At 63.4% G+C, this 21,143-nt stretch overlaps 4 protein-coding genes across 8 annotated transcripts; 3 read left to right on the top strand and 1 right to left on the bottom strand.

Moving 5' to 3' along the window:
* Positions 1-116: 116 nt before the first annotated feature.
* Positions 117-3,456, bottom strand: IZUMO1 (izumo sperm-oocyte fusion 1). Its single transcript, XM_068999260.1, has 9 exons — positions 3,189-3,456; positions 2,677-2,751; positions 2,248-2,334; positions 1,942-1,962; positions 1,773-1,853; positions 1,345-1,445; positions 1,012-1,225; positions 581-716; positions 117-180 (listed from the first exon to the last, which is right to left on the bottom strand). The coding sequence occupies exons 1-9, from the start codon at positions 3,454-3,456 to the stop codon at positions 117-119; spliced, it is 1,047 nt and encodes a 348-aa protein (XP_068855361.1).
* A 1,107-nt stretch (positions 3,457-4,563) lies between these two features.
* ISOC2 (isochorismatase domain containing 2) lies at positions 4,564-7,632 on the top strand. 5 transcript variants are annotated; one of them, XM_068999247.1, is made up of 7 exons: positions 4,564-4,609; positions 4,870-4,890; positions 4,954-5,112; positions 5,440-5,646; positions 6,101-6,171; positions 6,587-6,704; positions 7,383-7,632. In XM_068999247.1, the coding sequence occupies exons 3-7, from the start codon at positions 4,981-4,983 to the stop codon at positions 7,461-7,463; spliced, it is 609 nt and encodes a 202-aa protein (XP_068855348.1). In that variant the 5' UTR covers positions 4,564-4,609; positions 4,870-4,890; positions 4,954-4,980; the 3' UTR covers positions 7,464-7,632. The 5 variants fall into 5 exon arrangements, with proteins under 5 accessions (XP_068855348.1, XP_068855347.1, XP_068855351.1 ...); XM_068999248.1 differs by lacking the exon at positions 4,564-4,609 and adding an exon at positions 4,746-4,838; XM_068999246.1 differs by lacking the exon at positions 4,870-4,890 and having other exon boundaries at positions 4,933-5,112.
* An 894-nt stretch (positions 7,633-8,526) lies between these two features.
* Positions 8,527-15,601, top strand: SHISA7 (shisa family member 7). The gene is given in 13 exon segments (XM_068999259.1): positions 8,527-8,576; positions 10,938-11,408; positions 12,587-12,628; positions 12,630-12,727; positions 13,194-13,250; positions 13,574-13,584; positions 13,586-13,639; positions 13,641-13,704; positions 14,383-14,435; positions 14,437-14,484; positions 14,486-14,633; positions 14,636-14,817; positions 15,518-15,601. Coding segments are annotated over 13 exon segments (1,362 nt in total).
* A 1,017-nt stretch (positions 15,602-16,618) lies between these two features.
* UBE2S (ubiquitin conjugating enzyme E2 S) lies at positions 16,619-20,331 on the top strand. The gene is given in 6 exon segments (XM_068999253.1): positions 16,619-16,807; positions 17,475-17,498; positions 18,001-18,148; positions 18,701-18,891; positions 19,511-19,635; positions 19,637-20,331. Coding segments are annotated over 6 exon segments (663 nt in total). The 5' UTR covers positions 16,619-16,804; the 3' UTR covers positions 19,809-20,331.
* Positions 20,332-21,143: the final 812 nt, after the last annotated feature.

Genomic DNA, 21,143 nt, shown 5'->3' with positions numbered 1-21,143 from the left:
GGTCCGGGGGGGACTTTTGGGGCGGTTTTAGTGGCAGGAACCCCCCCCATTCCCCCCAGATTCCCCCAAGTCCCCCCGGGGCCCCTCCCCAAATCACCCGAGGCGCAGCGGGGGGGTCACGACTCCTTTATTTCGGGAGGATTTGGGTGATTTTGGGGGGCCCCTCGCCGGAAGCAGAACCTGAAGGAGGGGCCAGAGAGGGGGCCGGGCTTAGGCAAACAAGACGTGCCCTCAAATGGGCGTGGTCTGATTGCCCGCCCCCCAAAATCCGCTCAGGACCCCCCAAAATCCCCTCAGGACCACCTAAAATCCCTTCAGGGCCTCCCAAAATCCTCCCAGGACCCCTCAGAATCCCCCCCTCGACCCCCAAAATCCTCCCAGGACCCCCCAAAATCCCCCCCTCGACCCCCAAAATCCTCCCAGGACCCCCCCAAAATCCCCTCAGGACCACCTAAAATCCTCCCAGGACCCCCCAAAATCCCCCCCTCGACCCCCAAAATCCTCCCAGGACCCCCCAAAATCCCCCCCCTGGACGCCCAAAAATCCTCCCAGGACCCCCCAAAATCCCCCCCGGCCTTACCAAGCGATGCCCGCGGCCACCAGCACTGTTGCGATAGTCGTGACGGCGATGGCGGCGATAGCGGCCGGGGGGAGCCCCCCGGGAGGGGTCCCGGGGTGGGGCGAGGCCTCCCCGGGGACCCTCGGGCGGGGCAGAACTGCGGGAGGGGAGGGCGGCGTTAATTTTGGGGGGTCCCAGGGGATTTTGGGGGGGTCCCGGGGGGATTTTGGGAAGAGCCCCCCGGGGTATTTTTGGGGATATTTTGGGCGTCCCGCGGGTACTTTGGCGGGGGGGAGGAAATATTTCGGAGGGTTTTGAGGTGATTTTGGGGAGGGACCCCTGGGGGTAATTGTGGGGGTTATGGGCGGATTTTTGGGGAGGGGTCCCGGGGGTATTTAGGGGATATTTGGGGGGGGTCCCGCGGGTATTTGGGGAGGGGTCGCGGTGCCCACCGGTGACGTTGAAGCGCAGCTCCGAGCCCAGCTGGCCCCCGGGGCCGCGCATCTCGCACCGGTAGCCCCCGCCCGCGGCCGCCGCCGCCTCCTTCCACACCAGCACCGGCTCGGGGCCGCTCCGCAGGAGCCGCTCGGGGGCCCGCGGGACCCCCCCCCGAATTTGGGGAGAGGGCTCGGGGCGCTCCGGACCCGCCTCGGTGGGTGGCAGGCCCTGGTAGGGGGAAAAAAAGAAGGGGTCGCGTTCGTTCGAATTTTGGGGGTTTTGGGAGGGGGGGATTGAGGGGATTCTGGGGGTCCCGGCCGGAATTTGGGGAGGGGTCTCGGGGTTACCCGATAGAAGGTGTAGGTCTTGGCCCCGTGGGACCCCCCGTGCCAGGGCAGGGCGCAGTCCAGGACCAGATCCTGTCCCTCCTCCACCCACAGCTGCCTCTCTAGAGGGGGTAAAAAAGGGGTGAGACCCCTCCCCAAATTCCCCCCGAGACCCCCCAAAAATCCCTCCAGAACCCCCGAAAAATCCTCCCGAGACCTCCCAAAAATCCCCCCAGACCCCCTCCAAAATCGCCCGCAAATCCCCAATAAAAACCGAATTAAACCCCAATTAAATCCCTAAAATGACCCAAATAAAACCCCAATAAAACCCCAATAAAAACCCAAATAAAACCCCAATTACTCCCAATAAATGACCCGATAAAACCCCGGTCAAACCCAAATCAAACCCCAATCAAACCCCTACAAACGACCCCAAAAGCCCCCCGTACCCCCGCAATCGACCCCCCTGTTGCAGGCAAAGTGGGTGAGGTTGCAGAAGATGCACTCGATCCACAGCACTTCCATCCGCCCTGGGGGGAGATTTTGGGGTCACCGGGGGTGCCGGACCCCAAAAATCCCCCAACCCCCCTCCCCCCACAACCCTCCGACCCCGCTTACCGCATTTATTGGGGCAATAAACTGCGGAAAAAGGGAAAAATGGGGTTAAACGGGAAGAGTTTGGGGTTTGGGGAGGGATTTGGGGCTCGGGGGGTCCCGGGGGATTTTGGGGGGGTCCCAGTGGGGATTTTGGGGAGGAATTTGAGGGAGGAATTTGAGGGGGGGAGTTCCAAGGGGGATTTTGGGGAGGAATTAGGGGGAATTCGGGAGGGGTTTAAGGGGGGAATTTAGGGGAGGAATTTTTTGGGGGATTTAGGGGGGATTTTAGGGGTGTCCCGAGGGGATTTTGGGGGTCCCGGAGCCCACCCTGGCTCTGGAAGCGCCTCATGAGCCGCTCGAAGTCGTCCTTGATCTCACGCATGGCCCAGAGCAGCTCCTGGTAAAGCTGCTGGTCTGGGGGAGGAATTGGGGGGATTTGGGGGGATTTTGGGGGGTCGAGGAGGACCCCCCCGAGGCTGGGATTAGGAATTAACGCCCCAATTAACGGCGTTGGGTCTGGAATCAATGAGACCAAAAAATCCCAATAAACCACCCCAAAAACCCCAATAAACCACCCCAAAAATCCCCATAAATGACCCAATAAAAACCAATTAAACCCCAAAAATTACCCAATTAAATCCCAATTAAACCCCAACAAAAGCCCAATTAAATCCCAATAAAACCCCAATTAACCCCATTGGTCCCGGGGGGTTTTTGGAGTGGATTTTGGGGTCCTCCCCGCGGTTTTGTGGTCACCTTGGATGTCCTGGGCCATGACCCGGGCCAGTGTCCGGCGGAAATGGGTCGAGGCCTCGTCCAGGGTCGCCTGGTCTGGGAGGATTTGAGGGGGTCAGGGCGGGGTCCCCCAAAACCACAAAAGATCCCCCAAATCCCTCAAACGCCCCCAGATCCCTCCCCCAAACCCCTTCCCAGCCCCCTCTTCCCCTCCCCTCCGGGTTTTGGGATGAATTTAGGAGGATTAGGGGTTGGTAACAGGGAGGTTTTGAGGTGGTTTGGGGTTTTTTTTGGGTTTTGGGATCCCGGAGAAATTTGGGGTTTTTTTTAAGGGAATCCAAAGGAATTTAGGGAGGCACTGACCGATGACCCCCCCATGAGGGTTTGGGATGGTTTAGGGGGTCCTGAGGGGGTTTTATGGGGTCCCGGAGGGGTTTGGGGGTAATTTTGGGATTTTGGGATCCCAGAGAAATTTAGTTTTTTTTTTTTTTTTAAAGCGATTTAGCGGAATTAGGGGAGGGGTCTGCACTGACCGATGACCCCCATGAAGCTCTGGGGGTCCCTGGGCAGCCGCGCGAGCCCCAGGACCCCCCTGAGCACGAGGGTCCCGAGCCGCCCCCTCATCGCCGGCTCTTTGGGCATCGCCCGCGTCAGGAACGGCCCCAAAAGCTCCCCCAGGGCCGCCCCCGCCGCGGGGTCGCACAGGACGCACCCCGAGACCCCCCGGGGACCCCCGGGGACCCCCCCCCCGCCCACGAGCCACAGAGCCCCGAGCAGCGCCCAGAGCAGCGCCCGACGCATCCCGGAGCCAGCGGGATTTGGGGTTCGGGGTCTGGGGGCGGTTTGGGGTCGGTAACGGTCGGGGAAACCCCGGTAACGGTGATTTGGGGGGGGTTGGAGGGTCCTGGGGGGATTTGGGGGTCCTGGAGGTGGGGTGGGGGGATTGCAGGGGGGGATTTGGGGGGTGTGGGAGGGGGTTTATGGGGTAAGGGGGGGATTGGGGTTGGGGCTTTGGGGTCTGGGGGCGGTTTGGGGTCGGTAACGGTCGGGGAAACCCCGGTAACGGTGATTTGGGGAGGTTGGGGGCTCCTGGGGGGGATTTGGGGATCCTGGAGGTGGGGTGGGGGGATTGCAGGGGGGGATTTGGGGGGTGTGGGAGGGGGTTTATGGGGTCCGGGGGGGGATTTGGGGTGTGGAAGGGGGTTTATGGGGTCCTGGAGGGGTTTGGGGTCGGTAACGCTCGGGGAGACCGCGACAAAGGTGATTTTGGGGGGGGTGTGGGAGGTCCTGGGGAGTTCAGGGGGTGTGGGAAGGGATCTAGGAGGGGATTTGGGGTCGGGGGAGGATTTTGGGGGTCCTGGAAGGGTTTAGGGGGTCTTGGGGGGGTTTGGGGCCGGCAACGGCCGGACCCCATCCGGTAACGGAGATTTTGGGGGGCACCGGCGGGGTTTGGGTTGATTTTGGGGGGTTCTGGACGGGATTGGGGGACGTTTTGGGTGAATTTGGGGTGGATTTTGGGGTGTTTCGCGTGGGTTTTGGGCGGTTTAGATTTTTGGGGTGAATTTTTGGATGGTTTTGGGTGAATGGCGGGTGTTTTTGAGTGATTTTAGGTGGATATTGGGTGTGTTTGGGGCGGTTTGTGTTTCGGGGGTTTTGGGGCGATTTTGGGGGGATTTGGGGGTGATTTTGGGGTAAATTTCGGCGACTTTGGGGTCGGTCCTGGCGGCCCCTCACGGCAAGCCCCGCCCCCTCACCCTCTGATTGGCCGGAGCTCAGCGGCGCCTCCCGATTGGCTGAGTCGGGGTGGGCGAGCGGTTACTGCGCGCGCCGCCGGTTCCCATTGGCCGGTGGTGCTGGGGGCGGCTGTGATTGGCTGCGGATGTGGGCGGGGGGGCGCGCGCTGGCGGTCACGTGGCGCCCGGTGTCACGTGGATCGCGCGCGGAGCGGCCGCAGGTGGGTGACGGGAGGGGGGAGTGGGGGTCGAGTCACGTGCGGGGGGTCACGTGACCGCGCCCAGGTGCGTGACCCACGTGTCACGTGACCCCCCCCGCGACCCCCCACCCCCTCCAGGTGTGACACGGGGGTCCCCAGGTGTCCCTGAAGTGTCCCCGGTGTCCCCAAGGTGTGACACGGGTGTGCCGCGTGTCCCTGAAGTGTCCCCGGTGTCCCCGGTGTCCCCAAGGTGTGACACGGGTGTGCCTTGTGTCCCGCAGGTGTCCCTGAAGTGTCCCCAGGTGTGCCCAAGGTGTGACACGGGTGTGCCTTGTGTCCCGCAGGTGTCCCTGAAGTATCCCCAGGTGTCCCCAGGTGTCCCCGGTGTCCCCATGGCCGCCGCCCGCCTGGGCCGGCTCCTGCCGGGCTCCTCGGTGCTGTTCCTGTGCGACCTCCAGGAGCGGTTCCGGGGCTCCATCGTCGCCTTCCCCCAGATCGTGGCCGTGGCCGCGCGGATGCTCCAGGTGGGGCACCCCAAAAGCCACCCCAAAAGGCTCCCCAAAAATACCCCAAAATCCTCCATCAAATTCCCCCGAACAGCCCTAAAAAAAAAAAAAAAAAACCCAAAGAAAAACCCCAAAAATACCCCAACCACTCCCCCCCAAAAAACCCAAAAATCCTCCCAAAAAACGACAAACCCTAACCCTGAAAACCTTCCTCAAAAAGCCCCAAACGCTCCCCAAAAATCCTCCCCAAGAAACCCCAAAATTCCGTCCCCAAATTCCCCCCAAAACTCCCTTTAAACCCCCCCCAAAATACCCCCAAAAAACCCCAAAAATTCACCCCCTCAGGGCTGCCGGATTTTGGGGGTGCCTGTGCTGGTGACCGAGCAGCGCCCAGAAGTTTTGGGGCCGACAGTGCCGGAACTGGGGGCGCAGGACCTGCCCCGGGTCCCCAAAACCGCTTTCAGCATGGTGGGGGCTGCGGGGCCCCTCCTGGAGGACCCCAAAATTCGCTCCGTGCTCCTCTGCGGCATTGAGGCACAGGCCTGCATCCTGGTGAGGGGGCACCCCAAAATTTTGGGGCGCTGGGGGGTTTTGGGGTCTCAGGGCTGAGATCTTGGAAGAGAACCCCGAATTTGGGGGGGGTGTCTGGGGGAGTTTTGGGGAGGGAACCCCAAATTCGGGGAGTTTGGGGGATCCTAGAGGAGGTTTTGAGGTCTCAGTGCTGAGATCTGGGGAGGGAACCCAACATTTTGGGAGGGTTTGAGGGGATTTGGGTGGTCCTGGGGGGAGTTTTGGGGAGGGAACCCCAAATTTGGGGGATTTGGGGGGATTTGGGGGTCCCAGAGTTGTGATTTGGGGGGGGGTTTCCCAAAATTTGGGGTGTCCCTAAAGGATTTGGGTGAGGGTTTTCCCACCCTCCCAACCCCCTTCAACCCCCCGAGTTTTGATGTTTGGGGACTCCCAAAAACTGCCCAAATTCACCCCAAAATTTGGGGAACCCCCAAAGCAAACGGCCCTGGACCTGCTGGAGCGGGGGCTGGACGTGCACGTGGTGGCGGACGCCTGCTCCTCCCGCAGGTTTGGGGGGATTTTGGGGGATTTGGGGAATTTTGGGGGAAGATTTGGAGTCTTGGGTGGGTTCGGGAGGGCAATTTTGGGGGCTGGGAGGGATTTTGGGGGGAGATTCGGGAGGGGTTTCAGGTATAATTTGGGGAGAGGCCCCAGGTATATTTGGGGTTTCCCAGGTGTAATTTGAGGGGTCCCAGGGTGAATTTGGGGAGGGGTTCCAGGATCCCAGATGTAATTTGGGGAGGGGTCTCAGGTGTATTTTGGGGCAGGGTTTGGGGAGGCGTCTCTGTGTAATTTGGGGAGGGGTCCCAGGCAGGTGGATCGCGCTCTGGGTGGAGTCTCAGGTGTAATTTGGGGAGGGGTCCCAGCCAGGTGGATCGCGCTCTGGGTGGAGTCTCAGGTGTAATTTGGGGAGGGGTCCCAGCCAGGTGGAGCGCACCCTTGCCCTCGCCCGCCTGCGCCAGGCCGGGGCCTTCCTGAGCACCTGCGAGAGCCTCCTGCTGCTGCTGCTGCGCGACGCCGCCCACCCCCACTTCAAACAGGTGAGGGGGCCACGCCCACCAGGGCCATGCCCCAGCCACGCCCAGCCTCACCTGTGCAGCCCCAGCCCCAATTTAGACAGGTGAGACCACGCCCAGCCATGCCCAGCCTCACCTGTGCAGCCCCAGCCCCAATTTAGACAGGTGAGACCACGCCCAGCCTCACCTGTGCAGCCCCAGCCCAAATCCAAACAGGTGAGGCCACGCCCACACTCACCTGCAGGGCCACACCCTGTTAAGCCACGCCCACACAAACAACGCCCATTCGGGCCACGCCCACCTGACAGTGAAACCCCGCCCCCAAATGGGTCAATTAGGGCCTGGTTAATGTTTTAATTAGGGGGTGGTTAATGTGGTAATTAGGGGTTAATTAAGGGCTGGTCAGTTGGTTCATTAAGGTTAATTAGAGGCTGGCTAGTTACAGTTAATTAGGGCCTGGTTAATGTGTTAATTAGGGGGCGGGCATGTGGTTTATTAGGATGAATTAGAGGTGTCGTAATTAGAGTTAATTAGGGGTTAACAAATGAGGGTTAATTGGAGCATTAGGATTAATTAAAGGCTGTTTATCAGGGGTTAATTAGGCACTGGTTAATTAGCGTTAAATAGGAGCTGGTTAGCTTGTTAATGAGGGTTTAATGAGTTCTGATTAGAGCTAATGAGCGTTAATAATCCCTCCACCAGATCCTGCCACTGATCAAGGAGCCCCCACCGGACACGGGGCTGATCCTAGGGGGGCCCCTGGGGGCGCTGGAGGGGCCCTAAGACCCCTGAGATCCCCCAGAGTTACTGAAAAATACCCCGAAATCAACCCATAAATCCACCCCAATCGGGGGGGGGTCAGGGCTCCCCAAATCCCCTCAAAATCTCCTCAAAATCCCCCAGAATTCCCCCAGATTTGGGGAGTCAATAAACACTGCCCCTCCCCCCAGAACTGAGCACTTTGGGGTCTTTTTGGGGGGTCCCTGGGGGGATTTGGGGGGTCCCTGGGGGGTCTCAGGGGGGATTTTGGGGGTCCCCAAAATGGGGTTGGTGTCTCCCTTAGCTCCGCCCCCCAATGATTGACAGTTTCGGCCCCGCCCCCTGCTTGATCGACGCCACGGCCACGCCCCCGCCCCCTTGATTGACAGCGCGACCACGCCCACCTGTAGGCTTCTTAGCCACGCCCCCAAAATGATTGACAGCCACCTCCCTCGGCCACACCCCCCGCCGTTTGATTGACAGCTCCGCCCCGCCCCTTCCTCCCTTTTCTTAATGAACCGCCCGTGGGAGTGGGCGCTGGCCACGCCCCCTCCGCCCCCATTGGCTGCCCTCAGCCAATCAGCGCCCGCCCCTCGCTCCCCCCCCCATTGATCCTCTCCCCCCCCCCCCCGAGCCGCTCCGTCCTGCGGGGGCTTCGTGCCGGCACCGCGACCCCCGAACCCCCCCAAAACCCCCCCAAAACCCCCCGGCGCCCCCCTAAGCCCCCCCCCAGCATCCCCAATTCCTCCCCACAACCCCCAAAATTCCCCCCGGACTCCCCCCAGGACCCCAAAATTCGCCAAATTCCTCCCCGGACCCCTTTGGGAACCCTCGGTACCCCCAAAATCCCCCGGCGCCCCCAAAATCCTCCCCGGACCCCCCCCAGGAGCCCCCCATTCGTCCCCGGTGAGTGACAGCGGTGGCGGTTTGGGGGGGCACGGTTGCCATGGGAACGGGGCTGGGGGACAGGGACAGCGAGGGTGGCACCGATGGATGGCGAGGGGGGGGGACAGCGGGGGGGTGACAGCGAGTGTGGCACTGAGTGTGTGACACCGAGCGTGTGACAGCGACAGGGAGGGTGGCACTGATGGCAGGGGGTGGCGGCGGGGGGGGTGACAGCGAGTGTGGCACCGACAGGTGGGTGACAGCGGCGGGAGTGTGACCGGGAGTGTGACAGAGAGTGTGACAGTGAGTGTGACACCAGGAGTGTGACAGTGAGTGTGACCGGGAGTGTGACACCAGGAGTGTGGCGGGAGTGTGACCGGGAGTGTGACAGTGAGTGTGACACCGGGAGTGTGACAGTGAGTGTGACACTGGGAGTGTGACACCGGGAGTGTGACAGTGAGTGTGACACTGGGAGTGTGACAAAGAGTGTGACAGTGAGTGTGACACCAGGAGTGTGACCGGGAGTGTGACCACAAGTGTGACACTGGGAGTGTGACACTGGGATGTGACCACAAGTGTGACACCAGCAGTGTGACCACAAGTGTGACACCATGAGTGTGACCACAAGTGTGACACCAGGAGTGTGACCATGAGTGTGACAATGAGATGTGGCAGCGAGTGTGACACCGGGCATGTGACAGCGAGTGTGACACCGGGCATGTGACAGTGATGGCGGGGGGTGACAGCGAGTGTGACACTGGGCATGTGACAGCGAGTGTGACACCGGGAGTGTGGCAGGGAGTGTGTGACAGTGAGAGTGACACCGGGAGCGTGGCGGTGATGGCAGTGGGTGTGACATCAAGAGTGTGACAGTGGCACCGGGAGTGTGGCAGCGATGGCGAGTGTGTGACACTGAGTGTGCCACCGGCCCCGGGAGTGTGACACGGGGCGTGTGACACTGAGTGTGACACCGGGCACGTGGCAGTGACCCTGGGAGTGTGACACTGACGGCAGGGGGGTGACAACGAGTGTGACACCAGGAATGTGACACCAGGCCTGGGAGGGTGGCAGCGAGCGTGTGACACCGAGTGTGTGACAGTGAGAGTGGCACCAGGAGTGGGACGGGGAGCGTGTGACACTGAGTGTGTGACACCGAGTGTGTGACACCGAGTGTGTGACACTGAGTGTGACACCGAGTGTGTGACACTGAGTGTGTGACACCGAGTGTGTGACAGTGAGAGTGGCACCGAGTGTGACACTGTGGGACACTGAGTGTGACACCGAGTGTGTGACACTGAGTGTGGCACCGAGTGTGTGACACCGAGTGTGTGACACTGAGTGTGGCACCGGGCGTGTGACACCGAGTGTGGCACCGAGTGTGTGACACCGAGTGTGTGACACCGAGTGTGACACCGGGCGTGTGACAGCGGCGCTGGGAGGGTGACACTGAGGGTGACACGGGCCCCGGTGTGACAACAGGCGTGACACCGATGGCAGGGCTGTGGCACTGGCACTGCGTGTGTGACACCCGCGGCCTGGGGGGAACAGGGGGGTGACACTGGGGGTGACACTGGGGATGACACCGCGCGTGTGACGCTGACACCGACGGGGGGACACCGACGGCCTGGGGGTGACACTGGGGGTGACACCGAGTGTGTGACGCCGACAGTGACACCAGGGGCTGACGCCGGGATTTTGGGGGGATTTGGGGGGGGTCCCGGGGGGGTGTTTTGCGGGGGAATTTTGGATTTTTTGGGGAGGATTCAGTGGATTTGGGGGTTTTAGGGGGGGATTTGGGTTTTGAGGAGGAATTTTGGAGTCTTTTTGGGGTATATTTGGGTTTATTTTGGTGGTGTTATGGTTACTTCGGTGTTTTGGGTGTATTTTGGTGGGCTTGGGGTATTTTGGGGGTTAGTTTTGATGGTTTTGGGGTGATTTTGGGGGGTTTGGGGTTGTTTTGGTGATTTCGGGGCTATTTTGGTGGTTTGGGGGGTTATTTTGATGGTTTGGGGGTTATTTTGGTGGGTTTGGGGTATTTTTGGTGGTTTTGGGGGTTATTTCGGGGTGGGGGAGGGGCGCTGGCGGCTCCGGGCGAGGGTGGGGGGAGGGGCGCGGTTGCCGGGCGCGGTTTCCGTGGCAACGGGCGATGCTGCCTTGGAGACGGGGGGGGAGGGGAGGGGCGCGCGCGAAGCACGACGGGAAACGGGGAGACCCCTCCCCCCCCCATCATCCCCTCCCCCCCCCACAGGAGCGACGGAAACCCCCGAGACCCCTCCCCTAATTACCCCTTCCCCTCATTGGGATCCCCCTCCCCTAATTGGGGTCCCCTCCTCGAATTACCCCTTCCCCTAATTACCCCCTCCCTCTAATTACCCCCCAATTCCCCCCCTCCCCTAATTGGGGTCCAGTTAGGGTCCCCCCTCCCCCTAATTCCCCCCTCCCCTAATAAACCCTACCCCTAATTGGGCCCTCCCCACCCCCACCATGCCCCCACCCCTCCCCCCCCCTCCTCCTCCTCACCCTCCTCCCCCTCCCCTCCCCCTCCTCCCTCCTCCCCCCTCCCTCCCCTTCCCCTTTCCCCCCCTCCCCCTTCCCCTCCCCCCCCCGCCGCAGCCACCTCCGCCACAGCGGCGGGGGCGGGGCGGCGGGGGGGATTCCCCGGGATTCCCCCGACGTCAGAGGGGATCCCCCGGAGCTGTGCCACGGCTACTATGACGTCATGGGCCATTACGACGCCGCCTTTAATTGCTCGACGGGCGCGTTCCGCTTCTGCTGCGGCACCTGCAGCCTCCGCTTCTGCTGCGAGCACCGGGCGCGCCGCCTGGAGCAGCGCCGCTGCACCAACCTGCGCACCCCCCCCTGGGCCGCCACCGCGCCCCCCGCCCCCTCCCCGGGCGCCCCCGGCCACCCCCGCGGCGACCCCCGCCACCCCCGGGCCGCGCTGGCGGCGGGAGGGGCGGGCGGGGTCCCGTACGTGGTGTGCGGGGTGGTCAGCGTGGCGCTGGCCGTGGCCGTGGGGGCCAGGGCGGTGTGGGGGAGGGGGGGCCGGGGGGGGCGGGGGAGGGGCGGGGGGGGCGCGGGGGGATGGGACAAGGTGGGATATTGGGGGGGGGGGAGGGCATGGGGGGAGGTGGGGACGGGGACCGGGGACATGGGGACAAGGACAGGGATGTGGGGACAAGGACAGGGATGTGGGGACAAGGCTGGGGACAAGGCTGGGGACATGGGGACAAGGACAGGGATGTGGGAACCAGGAGAGGGATGTGGGGACAAGGCTGGGGACAAGGACAGGGACATGGGGACAAGGGCAGGGATGTGGGAACCAGGACAGGGATGTGGGGACAAGGCTGGGGACAAGGCTGGGGACATGGGGACAAGGACAGGGACATGGGGACAAGGACAGGGATGTGGGAACCAGGAGAGGGATGTGGGGACAAGGACAGGGACGTGGGGACAAGGAGAGGGACATGGGGACAAGGACAGGGACACGGGGACAAGGAGAGGGATGTGGGAACCAGGACAGGGATGTGGGGACAAGGCTGGGGACAAGGACAGGGACATGGGGACAAGGACAGGGATGTGGGAACCAGGAGAGGGATGTGGGGACAAGGCTGGGGACAAGGACAGGGACATGGGGACAAGGACAGGGATGTGGGAACCAGGAGAGGGATGTGGGGACAAGGACAGGGACGTGGGGACAAGGAGAGGCATGTGGGAACCAGGACAGGGATGTGGGGACAAGGCTGGGGACAAGGACAGGGACATGGGGACAAGGACAGGGACGTGGGGACAAGGAGAGGGATGTGGGGACAAGGACAGGGACACGGGGACAAGGACAGGGACGTGGGGACCAGGACAGGGATGTGGGAACCAAGACAGGGATGTGGGGACAAGGCTGGGCACATGTGAACCAGGACAGGGACATAGGGACAAGGACAGGGACATGGGGACAAGGACAGGGACACGATTGTGGGGCCGGGGACAGAGCGGTGCCACGGCCAGGGGGGCACAGGGTGTGCCACCAGCTCTGGGCCCAATCCTGACCGTGTCCCCCCGGTGTCCCCCCGGTGTCCCCCCACTGTCCCCCCTCTGTCCCCCCGGTGTCCCCCCGGTGTCCCCCCACTGTCCCCCCCTCTGTCCCCCCGGTGTCCCCCCGGTGTCCCCCCACTGTCCCCTCGCTGTCCCCCCACTGTCCCCCCACTGTCCCCTCGCTGTCCCCCCGATGTCCCCCCAATGTCCCCCCGCTGTCCCCCCGCTGTCCCCAGGGCGCTCGTGGACGTCCTGCGGCACCAGGCGGGGGGGGGGCGGAGCGCGGCCCGAGCGCCGCAGCAGCAGCGGGGTCCTGCCGCCCCCCCCTCCCGACACGGGACCCCCCCGGCCCCCCAAAAACCTCTACGGCACCGGCAAGTGCGGGCGGGGGAATTGTGGGGGGGTCCCGGGGGGGTTGGGGTGCTCCCAAGAGGGTTTGGGGGCTTCTGGGGGGGGGGGTCCAGAGGGGATCTGGGGGGGGGGAATTGGAGGGATCCGGGGGGGTCTGGGGAGAATTTTGGGGGTCCCTGAGGGGATTCGGGGATCCCGGGTGGATTTCGGGGAGTCCCCGGGGGGGTCTGGGGGGGGGATTTGGGGACGTTTGGGGTGGTCCCAGGGGGATTTGGGGGGGGTCTGGGGGGTTTGGGAAGAATTGAGGGGGCCCCAGGGGGTCTGGGAGGGGTTTGGGAGGGTCAGGGGGGAATTTGGGGGGGGGGGGGGTCCCAGGGATTTCGGAGGGGCTTGGAGGGGTCCGGGGGGATTTAGGGGATTTTGGGGGGGGGGGGGTCTCCTGGGGGGGTTATGCAAATGAGGCGCTGACGACCCCTCCCCAATTAACAGAGAGCAGCTACGTCCACCTGGGCTTCGGGACGCCCGAGCACCGCGGGGCCACCCTGGGTGGGTTTGAGGGGGTCTGGGGGGGCTTTGGGGGGCTTTTGGGGGGTCCTGGGTGGGTTTGGGGGGGGTCTGGGGGGGCTTTGGGGGGTCCTGGGTGGGTTTGGGGGGGTCTGGGTTTTTTTTTCAGGGAAGATTCGGGGTATTTTTGGGGTCTTTTGGGGGAGGTTTGTGGGGTTTTTTTGTGGATTTTTGTTTTGGTTTTTTTGCGGGGCTCTCAAGGAAATTTTTGGGTTTTTTGGGGGGGGATTTTGGGGGACTCGGGGACTGTTTTTTAGGGGGAATTTTCCCTATTTCTGATCCCCCCCCCTTTCCCCTCCCCCCAGACTGGCGGGTGCCCCCCCCCCGCCCCCCTGAGCTGCTCCCGCTCCTTCCACAACCTCTCGCACCCGCCCCCCCCCCTACGAGAGCCCCCCCCGGGCCGACGGCGCCCGCTGGGCCTCGCTGCGGCGCCTGGGTGAGACCCCCGACTCAAAACACCCCAAAATACCCCCAAAACCGCCCCCCCAAAACCCCCCGGAAATCCCCAAATCCAACCCAACCCCCCCCCAAAATCCACAGTAAAAATCCCCCGGGACCTCCCCCAATCCACTCAACCCCCCCCAGTGTGGCGCCTGCGTGAGACCCCCACCCAAAATACCCCAAAAAACCCAAAAACCTCATCTAAAACCCCCCAAACCGCCCGAAAACTGCCCCCAAATCCCGCCGAGGCGCCTGTGTGAGACCCCCACCCAAAATACCCCAAAAAACCCAAAAACCTCATCTAAAACCCCCCAAACCGCCTGAAAACTGCCCCAAATCCCGCCGAGGCGCCTGCGTGAGACCCCCGAACCAAAATACCCCAAAATACCCCCAAACCTGCATCTAAAAACCCCCAAACCGCCCCAAAACCGCCCCCAAATCCCGCCGAGGCGCCTGGGTGAGACCCCCCGACCCAAAATACCCCCCAAAACCCCCAAACCCACCCCAAAAAACCCCGGGACCCCAAGAACCCCCCAAACCCCCACGCCTAATTCCCAAAATCCCCCCCCAAAACCCCCTCAGGACCCCGCCCCAATCCCCACCCAGTTTGTCCCAGTTTGTCCCAGTAACCCACCCCCCCCCCCCATTAACCCTTTCCCCCCTCCCCCTGCAGCCGACCGCGACCTGGAAGATTTCGGGGGTCCCTGGGGCCCCCCCTGGGCCGCGCCCCCCCCCCCCGAGGGGGACGCTGCCCCTCCCCCCCCCGCGGGGGGGGGGGACGCCGGGTCCTTTCGCAGGAGTTTTTGGGGGGAGGGGGCGGGACGCTCCCCCGGAACCGGGCGGGACCCCCCCGGCGCCCCCCCCTGTCCCACGCGGCCTCCCAGAGCAGCCTGGGGGGGGGGTGGGGGTCCCGCTTTGGGGGGGGGGTCCCGGGACCCCCTTTTCGCCCCCCCCGCAGTCCGGGGGGGCCCCCTCGCGCCGGGCGATTTTTGGGGGGCAGAGGCAGAACACGGCCGAGCTGCAGCTGCTGCCGGGACCCCCCCCCCGGGCCGCCCCCCGCGCCCCCTCCCCACCGGCTGCGCACCGGGAGCCGCACCGAGGTCACCGTGTGAGGATTCGGGGCGAAACCGGCGGGAATTGGGGAAAAACGGGGGGGAAAAAGAGCGAAAATTGGAGGGGAAAGGGTGGGGAAAAAAAAAATGGGGGGGGGGAAGGGCAAAAAACGGGGGGAGGGGGGCCCCGAAAATTTGGGGGGAAAGCGGAAAAAAAAAACTGGGGGGGGGGGGAAGGGGTGGAAAGAATGGGGGGAGAAAGGGGAAAAAACTGGGGGGGGAAAACCCCGAAAATTGGGGAAAACCCCAAATATGGGGAGGGGAAAAAAATCGCCCAAAATGGGGGAAAAGGTGAAGATTTCAGGGAAATGCCCCCAAAATTGGGAACTTCCTTCAGTGTCGCCCCTCGGATACTTGGGGGGGGGCCTCCCCCCCGTGTTTGGGGGGCGTTGGCTCCCCCCGGCGATGACGTCACAACCCTGGTGATGACGTCACCGCCCCAATTACGGACACGAGGAAGCGATGACGTCACGGCCCCACGCCGCGGCCTTGCGATGACGTCACCCTCCCGAAGCGCTGAGCCGATGACGTCACGCGGCGCCGATGACGTCACGGCGCCGTATGAGCCTGAGCGATGACGTCACCGCCCGATGATGTCACACCCCCAAATATGGCAGCTGGTGATGTCACAGCCCCGCCTGGGGTGCCGGTGACGTCACACCCCACCGATGATGTCACAGCCTCCTCCCCCTTCAGCCGATGACGTCACAGACCTGCGAAGTCGTCAGCGCCACCGATGATGACGTCACTGCCTCCCCTCTCCTCCTGAGCAGCCGATGATGTCACAGCCTTGCCCGATGATGTCACACAGCCCCGATGACGTCAGCACTGTGGATCCCCGCCCCCTCCCTGCCATGACGTCACTACCCGAGGGGCGGAGCCACCCGACGATGACGTCGCCGATCACTGCCAAGGCCCCGCCCCCTTCCTTAATGACGTCACGGGGGGCTGGGCCCGCCGATGATGTCACCCCCTCCGCGATGACGTCACGCCCACACCGAAGCCATAGCGGGGGGAGGGGGTCCCCGGAACCCCCCGTGACCCCCCCCGTGACCCCGTGACCTCCCCGTGACCCCACGTGCCTTAGAGCCCCTCCCCCCGCCCCTCCCCCCCTCGGGATCCGGACCCTCCCCGGGCTGGGGGAGGGGTGGGGGGAGGGGGAATAAAGTGACGTTTCCTGCCCTCCGAGCCTCGAATTTTGGGGGATTTCGGGGCATTTTGGGGGGGTCCTGGGCGGGGTCTATAGGGGAGGGGGAGGGGCTATTTCGGGGGGGGGGGGGATTTGGGGTCTCAGGTGGATCTTGGGGGCTCCCATGGGGGAGATGGGGGTGATTTGGGGGGGCCTCATGAGGTTTTTGAGCCTTTTTTGGGGTGGGGGGATTTTTGGGGTGCCTGGAGGGTTTTAGGACCCCCCCCCCCCCCAAACCCCAGGCTCTGATTGGCCGCCGCACTTGCCAATCGTGCACAGCCTCGTCTCCCGGAAGCCCCGCCCTTCCTCTCCGAGTCCGCGCTTCCCATTGGCGGCCGTGCCCGCCAATCAACGCCGTTCAAACCGGCGGCCCCGCCTCTTCCGCCGACCGTTACGGCGCAAACAACGCGCCGAGGCCACGCCCCCCGCGCTCTTCCCCTCACAAACCCGCCAATCAACGCCCAGAGCCCGCCTTTTTTCTCGCTGCCCATTGGCCGGCGGAGTAGCTGCTCAGCGCTGATTGGTTACCGATTAGGTAGGCGGGGCTTAACGCGGCCGAGGTAATAAAAGCGGCGGCTCGGCTGGGGGGGGCTCTCAGCGCGGCGGGCGGGCGGCGGCGGCGGAGGAGGGACCGCGCTGCCGGGGGAGGGGGAGAGGGGGCGACCCCCGGCCTCCCCCCGCCCGAGGGGTCACCCCAACACCGCGGGGACCCCCGTCAAAACCCAGGGGACACCCCCAGGAAGCCGCTTCCTCCTCGGGGCCACTCCGGCAACGCTGGGGCCCAGCCCGGCGCCATGGTGAGAGAGGCCTGGGGGAGGCTTGGGGGGGGTCTCTGTGGGAATTTAGGGAGAAATGGGGAGGGTTTCGGGGGTCCCAGGATGGGGTAAGGCCGCTCCGGGCCTGGTCCGGGGGGTTCGGAGCTGTCCCAGGCCTGGGCCGGGCCCAGAGGGTCGTGAGGGGGTTTGGGGGGTCCTGGGGTGATTTGGCTGTAATTTAGGGAGTTCTGAAGGATTTCGAGGGGATTTGGGGGGTCCTGGGGTGATTTGGGTGGAATTTAGGGAGTTTTGATTGAATTTTGGCGTTGCGGGAGGTTTTGGGAGGTCATGTGGTGATTTGGGGAGAAACTAGGGAGTTTTGATGGATTTTGAGGGAATTTTGGGGGTCCTGGGCTGATTTGGGTGGAGTTTACAGAAATTTAAAGGAATTTGAGGCAATCTGGGGGTCTTGTGGTGATTTGGGGGAAATTTAGGGGAGTTTTAAAGGGTTTTTATGGGGTCCTGAGAGAAACTGGGATTTGGGGATTCTGGGGTGATATTTGGAGACATTTTGGAGGAATTTGGGGGAAATGTATGGGGTTCTGGAGGGGGCGGGGGGATTCGTGGCCTCCTAGGCGGATTTTCTGGGCATTTAGAGAGTTTTGGGGGGTTTTGAGGTCAAATTCACCCCAATTTTTTATCCCCCCAGGAGCCTCGAGGCGGTGCCTGGCAGGTGAGTGGAGGGGGGAGGACGTGACACAAATTTTGGGGTACCGGGATGGATTCTTCCCCCAAAAACCACTTGGAGGGTGACCTTCCTGACCCCCCCTTTTGGGGTTTTTTTGGGCGGGTTTGAACATTTTGGGGCGTTTTTGGTCGCCCCTTTTTTTTGGGGGGGGGGGATTCTTTGCTTCCTGCTTGGATTTTGTGGGGAGGGGGTAATTTAGGGGGGTCCCAACTCCCCTTTTTCCACTTCCTCGGGGGCTCCCAGATTTTGGGACTCCCCCCCCTTCCCTTTTTAAGGTATTTCTAGGGGTTCCAACCATTTTGGAGGGGGTTTCGATCCCCATTTTTGGGTGATTTTCTCACCGATTTTAATACTTCCCACTTCCTGCTTGGGTCTAGTGGGGAGGGGGCGATTTCAGGGCGGGGTCCCACTCCCCCTTTTTTTCCCCCCTCCTGGGGTGTCCCCGGGTTTGGGGACCCCCCCTGAGGCCCCGGATTCTCCCCCCCAGACGTCGAACGCGGAGAACCTGCCCCCCCAGACGCTGCGGCTGCTGTGCAGGGAGGTGTCGCTGCTCAGCGCCGACCCCCCCGACGGCATCAAGGTCTTCCCCAACGACGAGGACGTCACCGACGTCCAGGTGGCCATCGAGGGGCCAGGTAAGGGGCCCCCGAAATCCCCGGGGACCCCCAGAATTCCCACCCGGAACAAACCCCCCCCCCCCAAGATCCGGCTCTGATCGAGGTCACCAAACTCACGCTGGGTTGTTTTATTTTTGGGGGGGAGGGGGGTTTGACCCTGAGTTTTGGGATGTTGACCTCACAGAGAGGTCCCCCCAACACCCCAAAGATTTCCTGAATCCCAGGGACACCCCAGTGAATCATCCCAAGTCAAAAATCACCCCAAACTCCTCATCCCACCCCAGTTGGGAGCCAGAGGCATTGCCCAGGTCGGGTTTTGGGGCTTTTTTGGGGTCTCCCACCCCCCGATCTCACAAACGTTGGGGTTTCCCCATTCCACATCCTTTCCCTCATCCCAAAGACCCCCAAAATCTTGTGAATTCCCCCGAAATTCTCCCAACCACAACTCCCACCCCAAACGGGCGCCAAAGGCAGCGCCCAGCTCTGGTTTGGGGGGGAACTGGGGGGGGGGGGTTTTGGGGGTTTTTCGGGGTCTCCCGCCCCCCTGACCCTTCGCTTTCGGGGTTCCAGAGGGCACCCCGTATGCCGGGGGGCTGTTCCGGATGAAGCTGGTGCTGGGCAAGGATTTCCCGGCCGCTCCCCCCAAGGGATTTTTCCTGACCAAGATTTTCCACCCCAACGTGGGGCCCAGCGGCGAAATCTGCGTGAACGTCCTCAAAAGGGACTGGAGGGCCGAGCTGGGGCTGCGCCACGTGCTGCTGGTGGGACTGGGAGCCACTGGGAGGGGGTTCGGGGCAGCTTTGGGGGGGTTCGGGGCAAATTTGGGGTGGTTGGGGGCAGCTTTGGGGGGTTTGGGGCAGCTTTGGGGGGGGTTGGGCAAATTTGGGGGGTTTGGGGCAGCTTTGTGGGGGTTCGGGGCAAATTTGGGGGGTTTGGGGGGGAGTTCAGAGGGAGCCCGGAGGGAGTGGAGGGGGTTGTGGGGGGAAGGTGGGACTGGGAGGGGGTTTGGGGCAAATTTGGGGGATTTTGGGGCCAGTTTGGGGAGCTTTGGGGGGTTTTGGGGCAAATTTGGGGGGTTTTAGGGGGGGTTCAGAGGGAGCCTGGATGGAGGGGAGGGGGTTGTGGGGGGAAGGTGGGACTGGGAGGGGACTGGGAGGGACTGGGAGGGGGTTTGGTGGGCTCGGAGTGGAATTTGGGGGAGTTTGGGGCAAATCTGCAGAGGTTTGGGGCAAATCTGGGGGAGGAGCTTGAATTTAGGAATCTTTTGGGGCAGAACGAGCGGGATTTGGGTGCGGGGTCTCGACGAACCCGGGGCGTTTTCGGGGGGCCGTTTTTTTTGGGTTTTCCCGGGGGGTCTCACGGGGCTCCCGCCGCCCCCAGACCATCAAATGCCTGCTGATCCAGCCCAACCCCGAGTCGGCGCTGAACGAGGAGGCGGCGCGGCTGCTCCTCGAGGACTTTGAGCGCTTCGCCGCCCGCGCGCGGCTGCTGACGGAGATCCACGCCCGCGGGCCCCCCCTGCCCAAGCCCGACCCCCCCCCCGGGCCCCTCGGGGGGCTCCCCCCCGGCCCCCGGGACCCCCCCCCCCGACGGCCCCGTCCCCAAAAAGCACGCGGGGGACAGGAAGCCCCCCCCCAAAAAGAAGGGGGACAAGAAACGGGCCCTGCGCAGGCTCTGAGTGGGGTGGGTGGGGGCGGAGACCCCCAGACTCAATTTTGGGGGGAGGGTCCCAGACTCATTTTGGGGGGGGGGGGGCAGTGGGGGGTCTGAAGCCTCCCAGACTCATTTTGGGGTTTGGAAACCCCTGCCCAGAATCAATTTGGGGGGGGGCCCCGAAGCACCCCCAGGCTCAATTCAGGGGGGTCTGAAACCCCCCCAGACTCATTTGGGGGGTCCCAGGCTCATTTTGGGGGTCCCCAAGCGCCTCCAGAGCCGTTTAAGGGGGGAGCGGGGTCCGAAGTCCTCATTGGGGTGGGGGGGGGGGACCAGAAGCCTTGGACCCCAAAATCCCCTTGACCCCGGCAGAGTCATTTTGGGAACCCCAAGACCCCCCCCCCCTTGATGCCCCCCAGACCCATTTTGGGGAGTGGGGGTGTCCCCAACCCCCCCCCCGGCCACCCCAGACCCATTTTGGGGGGTGGGGGAGGGGAGGAATAAATTGTCCCTTTTGGCGCCACTGCCGTGGTGGTTTTTGGGGGGGGAGGGGGGATTTTTGGGGGGGTCTGGGGGTTTTTTGGGTGAGGGGGGCGGGGCCGCCCCTCCCCCCCCTTTAAGTTATTTTAAGTTATGTGGGAAAAGCCCCGAAAAGGTAGAAAACGCCCCCAAAAAATCCCCATTAAAGGCTTGGTTTTGTAGCAGAGTTTGGTGTGTGATGCAGGAGGGGACGGGGGCGCCTGGGGACAGCCGGGGGACACCTGGGGGGCACCTGGGCACACCTGGGGGGAACCTGGGGACATCTGGGCACACCTGGGGGGGACCTGAGCGCACCTGGGGACAGCCAGAGGACACCTGGGGGACACCTGAACGCACCTGGGGGGGACCTGGGGACATCCAGGGGACACCTGGACACGCCAGGGCACACCTGGGCACACCTGGGCACAGGCAGCGCCCACCCGGGGGCACCTGGGCACGCTCAGGGCTCACCTGGGCTCACCTGTCCTGTCCCTTTCCCTCCCTGCCCCCTCCTTACACAAGCACCCCTCCCCCCCCCCCCCGCGTGATTAATTAACCCCGACGTTAATGAGGCTTTAAGGAGCCCCTCCCCCAGCGCCATCTGCCACCCCCCGGGGGGGGAGGGGGCGCACGTGCCGGGGGGGGAGGGGTGGACACCCCGGGGGGGGAGGGGGAATTTTGGGGGGGGTCTCGGAGGGGGGAGGGGCCGGTTTGGGATGGGGGAGGGGAGATGGGGGGGGAATCTCCAGGAGGGGGGAGGGGCCGATTTGGGGAAATTGGGGGGAGGGTCTCAGTGGGGGGAGGGGGAGGAATTTGGGGGGCTCAAGGTGGGGGGGGAGCT

The sequence above is a fragment of the Aphelocoma coerulescens genome, unplaced genomic scaffold (genome assembly GCF_041296385.1).
Source record: "Aphelocoma coerulescens isolate FSJ_1873_10779 unplaced genomic scaffold, UR_Acoe_1.0 HiC_scaffold_307, whole genome shotgun sequence".
NCBI lineage: Eukaryota > Metazoa > Chordata > Aves > Passeriformes > Corvidae > Aphelocoma > Aphelocoma coerulescens.
Note: the sequence above shows the minus strand (reverse complement) of the source record. Positions and strands in the feature narration are given on the sequence as shown.

Coding starts and splice junctions, on each gene's coding strand:
- IZUMO1 (XM_068999260.1), bottom strand. CDS start 3,456: ATGCGTCGGGCGCTGCTCTGGGCGCTGCTCGGGGCTCTGTGGCTCGTG. Junction 1,226..1,344: donor AGACCTACACCTTCTATCGG/GTAACCCCGAGA, acceptor TCCCCCTACCAG/GGCCTGCCACCCACCGAGGC. Junction 181..580: donor GTGGCCGCGGGCATCGCTTG/GTAAGGCCGGGG, acceptor CCCCTCCTTCAG/GTTCTGCTTCCGGCGAGGGG.
- ISOC2 (XM_068999246.1), top strand. CDS start 4,981: ATGGCCGCCGCCCGCCTGGGCCGGCTCCTGCCGGGCTCCTCGGTGCTG. Junction 5,113..5,439: donor TGGCCGCGCGGATGCTCCAG/GTGGGGCACCCC, acceptor TCACCCCCTCAG/GGCTGCCGGATTTTGGGGGT. Junction 6,172..6,586: donor GACGCCTGCTCCTCCCGCAG/GTTTGGGGGGAT, acceptor GAGGGGTCCCAG/CCAGGTGGAGCGCACCCTTG.